Source organism: Corvus brachyrhynchos, unplaced genomic scaffold (assembly GCF_000691975.1).
Source record: "Corvus brachyrhynchos isolate BGI_N302 unplaced genomic scaffold, ASM69197v1 scaffold101, whole genome shotgun sequence".
NCBI classification, from domain to species: domain Eukaryota; kingdom Metazoa; phylum Chordata; class Aves; order Passeriformes; family Corvidae; genus Corvus; species Corvus brachyrhynchos.
The window spans coordinates 12,358,258-12,365,519 of record NW_008237239.1 but is presented as its reverse complement, the minus strand read 5'-3'; the positions used below and the strand labels follow the sequence as shown (position 1 = coordinate 12,365,519).

Genomic DNA, 7,262 nt, shown 5'->3' with positions numbered 1-7,262 from the left:
GTAACAGGTTTTCTAGAAGGCGAAAAAGTAGAAATGAACTTCTGAAAAAGTCAAAATAAGGGGAGGGGGCAAAATCCCCTCTGGCTGATTTCATGCATTACAATGAAATGAGCACAATTTAGATTATGCTTTTCGGTCTGTTCTTAAATGAAGGAACTTGAAACACTGATTCCCCACACACTGTGTTATTCCACAGATATCTATGTGGCCTGGATGGCTCAGGAACTGAAGACTGATTTGTTGGCTGAATCCTGGCAGCGTTCTGGCGAAAAACTTTACTCAAATTGCTCTCTTGACTACCACGTCTACAACATAAATGTAATAGGGATGCCATTGAACTCCTCCTTTCATTCCATTAATGATCATTCCAAATGGGCTGTTTCAAGGAAATACAAAGATCAGTGGACATGTATTGGGGACTTGAACCGTGCTGCTGAGCAAGCTTGGAGAAGTGGTGGGTTCATCTGTACCCAGAACGATCAGATCTACAATGCCTTCAGGCATTTGATAATCCACTATGAAAGCTGCACTTCTGCTCCCGGAGTGCTATAACAAACCATTCCTCCCAACCAGCACAGCCCTTGTCACATGGAAAGTGTAGGAAATGTCTCCCTTGAACTGTATTTTCACTCTGGAAAGCAGCCCTGTGAGTTTCCAGACAAGCTCTGCTGTCCCCTTGTTAGCTGTAGGAGCAGGTGGTGTGCAGGTAAAGGGGAGCTGTTTTCCTGTGGTGTGGAGCCCTCGGGGTGTGTGCTGGGCCCTGCTCCACTCCCCCGGCTCCTCTCACCATCCCCCCCTGGGATGGGACAGGAGGGACGCTGCTGCACGGGGCTGCTCCAAAGCACATCTCTGTGAACACCCTGCACAGGCATCCCTGGGCAGCTTGGGAGTGGGGCTGGGTGTGGGACAGGAGGGACAACAGAAACCTCTCTCATGAGCTGGGCTGTCAGGACTGGGCAGGTAGCAAGGCATAAGTATCCCCAAATACTTCAAAATTGCCCTTGATTTCTGGCACTGTCGAGATAAATCACAGCATTTCTGCTCAGCTTGGGCTGAATCTCTAAAAGAGCTGAGAAAATTTGATCCAGACAGGGAGATGAGTAGATCTGTGGACAGGAAGGCCTTATTTTTACATGATTCATTTCTAGAGAATTAATGAACTTTAAATCATCTTTAAATTATCTGTAACCAATAGCTTGGGAATATTTCTAGTGCTTTTATTCATGTACAGCTATTTTATAAACAAATAAACATGTCCAAAATACAAATAAACAAAATAAGGAGCAAAAATGGAATGTTTACATTCTCCCTCTTCCATCTGCATAGTTATTTCTGGTTGGTTACAATGTTATATAGCTGCCAAAGGAAAAATTGAGACAATTAGGAAAAAACATAAAGAGAAGAATATATTTGAAGAAAGATGTTATTTAACCTACACAACAGATGTGGCTGTTAATTTTCAATACCTCCAGTCTTAGGCTTAGGACCTAAGTTTGCATGGTCTTGCTATAAAGACAAAGCTGATTTGCAAAATCCTGACACATTCTTGTGTTCAAATGTCAAAAATGTATCTGTATTTAATATGTTCCTAAACATATTTATATGTTTCTATATAATTCCTTTTTTTCCCCTGAATTGCTAATATAAACTCCAGTCTGAAGAGCTGGTTGTCCCACTGAAATTTCTGTTTTGCTGTGTTCATAGTCCTTACTATGATCCTCCACAACAGTGTCTTAAAAGGAAGTAGGTATAAAGAAATGCTCCACAACCACAGGAGGTTGCCAAAGATTTCCTTCCCTTTTCATCCTGAACAATCAGCCAAACTATGAAGCATCCAAGGTGTCAAGTGAATTAATTCCAGAAAATATTTGTGCATATTTCTTGAAGAGATAGAAATAATGTATGTGGCCTGCATAATGAAGAGAACTGTACAGGAATAGGTTTCATAATCAGCCAGTCTGGACTGAAGGTAGCTTATAGCTTGAGTCTCATAGCTCAGTGAAAATAGTGTTGTTGCTTAGATATCCTGCAAGAAATTTTTTATTTTCTCTGCATATGACCCAATAACATTTGATAAATAATTTGTTTGATAATGTTCTTTCTCTGATGCCTGTCAAATTGTTTTACATACTTACTTCTCGCTGTTTTGCTAGCTGTGGTCAAGCAACACCTTTGTGGCAGCGAAAATTGCCAGTGACACGGAACACTGTGCCATGGGATGCTAGGGCATCGCTCAGATAAGCCAAGACAAAATTAATTTCTCTTGCCTATCTTTTCATGGCAGACACTAACCTCACCTACCTGACTGAGCTCTTGTATCTTGCCCACAGCTTTGTGTAAGCATGCCTTCAGTGGACAGGGCTGGCAAGAAATCCTCCGCTGGAGACAGTGCTGACGAGCTCACCGTGTGTGTCAGAGAGTGCCTGGATCTGTGGCACAACCTGTATTTCTTGTAGCATTTTCAAATGCTCAGCCACAGCATTTGGGTCACAGGGTGCCCTAGCAAAGAGTCTGTGTCTCACTGGTTGTCACAACAGTGTTGCCAGCACCCTACTCCCCAGGCCAGACGTCACCAGTGCATCACTTGAAATAAGTGCTGATTGCTGTTCTTAATTATTTGGTCAATTAATAGCTGTCATAAAGTTTTACAAGACTACTTAAACATTTCTCTTTCATTATACCCAAGACTGGTTGCCTCCATTTTAGCTGTAACTGAGGAGGCATAAAGAGCAGAAGAAGATGCAGAGAAACAGCTGTACCATACAGCACTACAAGCACCTCAGCAGCCTGGCTGTCCACACGCTCATTTCAGTGGTGTAGCAATAAAAAGGCTGCAGATCTGGTTCTCTCATTTTTTTAACTGTAAACAACTTTAATTCAGTTTTGCTTTTGTTGTGTAACTTCTGTATTTGCATATCCTAGTATTTCTGCTACACATGTTATGACACATGGGCAGACTCTTTGTTTCCCAAAAGAGACTAATAATCAACAAAATAAACCATATATATTTTTAAAGGGTTTGTAACTCTAAGGCTTTCTTTGCAAATGCAAGACCATAAGCCCCTTACTCAGCCTCATGTGTCCTCACAGCACGCCCTGTGTGAAATGTTTACTTTTTGCCTATTATATATATATTAATAAATTTTTAAAATTTAAAATATGCTATTCTATTTTAAGATGCTGAACAGCCAAGAAATATCTGCCTGTCCCAGTGATTCTGTGCTGCCTCTGCTGCCCACTGTGACCCTTTTGACTGGACAGATTAGTTCCTGCAGAAGGGGACATGTGGCATGGCCCCTCTGCAGTTTCAGGGGGACCTGCTCAGCAAAACTGACCCTGCAGAAGGGTCCAAACACTGGACCCTGGCATGGAGAGCAAAGAAAGCTGCTCTCTTGTGCAGAAACCTGGAGTCTCTTCTCAGCATGCAGGTTTGGCTATTCTGACCCTTGGGCTCTGTTCTAGTTAGACTAAATAAGAACATTTATTATACATGAAAATTGTTTGCCAAGGGAGTAGGAGAGGCCAAAAGCAAACATTATTAATCCACTAAACATTACTGTACTGCAGCCAGGTTTGTAACAAACACAGCAGTAGGGATGGTTGTTTGGTATAAATTGCCTTGTAATAATTTCCACAAGCCGAGGCTCGGTCCCAGCATGCCTGACATGCTCACAGGGTGCAGGATTTGCAGACACAGCCTCTCCAAATCCAACCTGCCACCTGCCCCCCCTGCACCACAGCATCTCCTGCCCTCCCCACAGCCACTGCCACCCCAGAGCAAGGCCAGGACTCTGCCTCCCTGACACCGCTTAAAAAACCCAGCTGATTCTTCTATAAACGTTTGTATCCCTGAGGATGCTTCCCTAATGCTGGTAATTGTGTGTCAGTAGGGCAGTGGTTTGCTGTGTTGGAACAGTGCAGTTTTACACGGAGTTAATGCAAGAGGTCAAAGGATTAGACATTGAAGAAAAGCTAAAAATATTTTAAAAATTTGAAGGCTTAAAAATTTAAACTGTAAAGTTTAATTCCAGCTGGGCAATTACAATACTGGAAAACAGGCAGAGGCATGGCAGCCTGAGCCCACATCACAGGGCAGCCTTTGGGGTGGAACTGCTTCTGGTATCTCCACAATGACGGAACATACCCTGAGCTCTTATGATGGGAGTGATGAGCAATGTATTGGAGAATTTCTCAAGGACTGGGACTCCATGCCAGCTGCCTGCCAGCAAGTCAAAGGAAGCTTTGGGAGAAATTTCTCTGAGCTGGGAACCTTTTCTCCTCCAAGGCATGCTAACATAGCCTGGTGCTTGGTCTTGTCACAGGGGTCTGCAGGTGTACTTCTGACTATGGAAATGCTCAATAACATCATTGTGGGAAATTTTTTTAATGTATCAAAGCATCCTTGGCATTATTAGCATAGTCCATAGTCACATAATTATCCACAGAGAAACTTACACCCATATGTTAACGCCCATAAATTATTGTGCAGATTTCTTTTATACCTTTATTTTCAGTTTCTGGGAAGGATACATCACTGGGTACTTAATATAGTAATTGCTTCAGAACATGTAAGCTGCCCATGCCTGCAGTAAAATGTTCAGGAGGCAGAGTGGTGCTGGCAGCATCATCTGAAAGCTCAGTAAGCCAAAGCCTAACTGTAGTCAGAGTGTGATGCAAGAATATGATGCACCTCTTTAATTTCACAAGGGATTTCTTAAAAAGACAGGAGTTAAAAAATGAGAATGGAGATGAACAAATTTGTGTTAGGCTAAGTGTGAAAAAAACCCCTTTGTCGCAGGGAAAAAATTCTTCATAGTACAAAACAGAGCACCTGATCTGAAATTCCAAGCTAGGATAGCAGTATTGGTGTATTCTAGATATCCTGATACCCTGAGTAGCATAGCCATATCTGACACTTTTTTATTTAGACTGGAGATACTAGATTATAGATCTAATCTTAAGAATTTTCTCATAATCCTCACAAATTTGGCATGAATGCAGTAAAAGAAGTTGTGTTTGAACCAAGTAATCAGTTGTAGCACTTTTAGAACTTGGATTCAGACAGCATAATATAATTTTTTAATGTAGACCCACTGTATGCTCATCTTTACGGTCTTTAAATGATTTATCCCAGTATTGAGAGTATGCTATTCTGTGCATATATATGTTCATTTTACTAAAACTGTTAACTACAAAACATTAGGACTTGAAAAATATATCTTGCTTTTTATAAATAGCTGTGTTACACTTTTACTCAAGTTATTTTAGTAAGTCCTTTTGATTTTTTTTTCATTTGCTTTTGCTTGACATTTCTACACAAGGTATCTGCTGACTATTCTGGTTCTCCTGTAAGAGGGATAAAAGTAAGGAACATTCTTCCCCTCCTTTGATCACCTTGCAGCCTGGGAACTGCAAACTGATGTTCAAATATTCAAAGCTTACAGGAGCAGAGCATAGTATTTAATGTTTCATGCTGGAGTGCTACAAGTGGCTCACTGTAGTACAGTAGTACCAGCATTGCCTCATTTATTAATCATAGAAATGTTGCCTCCAAATTAGCCACAGAGTGGTGCATCATAATACAGTAATCCAAAAATCTGTCTTCACATGTATTAATGCTGGCAAATTAAGGATATCACATTATAGCACTGTACAGTTTCTCCATTACATTCCAAAACCTTCCAAAAGCTCACTAAAAGCTGTGTCGCCGAGTGTTTTCTTTTTGTTGCTTACTTCTGGCTTTCTAAAGAGTGAGAGTATTTAGCTCCAGGGCGCTTTTGTGTCTGCCTTTTCTCAGGGTTCTTTTTTGGGCTAACATTCTGTCAGCCAAATATCAATATTTCTCTTGCTATAGCACAGTTTAAAAATGTATTTTTGCACTGGTATGAACATGGTAAGCACCACTGTCCTCCACTTCAGTACAATTTCAGGAAATCTTCCCTGCTCTGAAAGCTGATCCTTTTCACATCCTGACCTTGAAAATCCTAGGCACTGTGCAAGGAAAATCTTATCATTTAATCTCTTGCTTTCTAACTACTCCAAATATTTTTTTCAGGACAGTCAAGGTGAGAATGAAGGAGCTGACAATTTTGCATGGAGCATTTTGCAAAGAAAGAAACACTGCACCGCAAATAGGGACAATTTGTGCAGTTGTATTCCCAGCTGCTCACCAACCTGCCAAAAGATGGGAAGAAACAGAGAAATGGGAGCAAAAAGAGTTTGCAGGAGAAAGGAAGAAGAGGGAACAAGACAACTGAAGGTAAGCCAGAGAGGGGAAGCGAGGGAAAAGCAGAAGGAACATTATAATGGTCAACACCAAGGGGGTCAGAGACCTTGGATGTGGTGACGGAGAAACTTTTGGAATTAGCTGTGCAAAAATCCAGTTAACAGCATGTTTCATTTACTATGATAGCAACCTAACATTTACCCATTTTACAGATACAGTCTCCACAGGCTACACCACAAAGATAAAAGCAAAAGGCGTAAACTGAAGTGACTTAGCCAAGTGGTAAAAAAACATAGCACAAACAAACACGCGAGAAAGTCATTACCTTTCTGTTTCCAGACCTACTAGAGGTGGGGTAAAGTAAACTCAAATGCGTTAAACAGGTAACAGTAGGAGGGAGAAATTCACAAGCTAGGCTAACCAGTTTGAACCATACATATTTTAACAACATGCTAAACCATTTTTTTAAAAAAGAAGGAAGCTACTATTAAGGTTTAAAGCGAATATACAAATGCAATAAAAACAAGAGATGCAAAACATTCACAAGAGTAACGGCAGATCATTTCATTACAGCTGGTGACACTAAAGTGAGCTGCAATCATTCTTGTAGCATTGAGAGTACTGCAGGCAAAAAGAAGTAAATACAAATATAAAAGAAAGTAAAAAGAACATACATAGGGATTAGCAAGCTGATGCATTTAACACTTTGCTCCTGGGATCATTATTATTATGGGTATTTTGTATAACATATGGCCTTTTATTGTCAGGTTAAAAATCAAGCTTTGTTTAGAAACCTCCCCAGTTTTATGTTCAGTTTCATCTCTGATCCTACTTTGCTCTCCTGCACTATACAAACCACCACTGGTCCAATATAGTAGTTTCTCGCTGCACTGAGTCAAAATCAGTAGTCATTCCTGGGTATTACTTACTGTCACTTGGCTCATGGTGGCTGTTTTGTCACCTCCTGGTCTCGGATCCCACAGAGGAATAATGGCAGTATAGAAGCTGTAGCTCTATAAAAAGTGTCATCTTAATA

At 40.8% G+C, this 7,262-nt stretch overlaps 2 protein-coding genes across 4 annotated transcripts in view; one reads left to right on the top strand and one right to left on the bottom strand.

Moving 5' to 3' along the window:
* The window catches only part of DNASE2B (deoxyribonuclease 2 beta), a 33,107-nt gene extending 30,089 nt beyond the window's left edge, over positions 1-3,018 (top strand). For all 3 annotated transcript variants that reach the window (XM_017729983.1, XM_017729982.1, XM_008630308.2), the window contains one exon: positions 197-3,018. In XM_017729983.1, the coding sequence (XP_017585472.1) occupies positions 197-552 (356 nt within the window). In that variant the 3' untranslated portion in view covers positions 553-3,018. The remainder of the gene's footprint in view (positions 1-196) is intronic.
* The window catches only part of LOC103612803 (uricase), a 24,557-nt gene extending 17,295 nt beyond the window's left edge, over positions 1-7,262 (bottom strand). Inside the window, exon 1 of the mRNA XM_008630514.2 lies at positions 7,156-7,262. Within this exon, the coding sequence (XP_008628736.1) occupies positions 7,156-7,170 (15 nt within the window). The 5' untranslated portion in view covers positions 7,171-7,262. The remainder of the gene's footprint in view (positions 1-7,155) is intronic.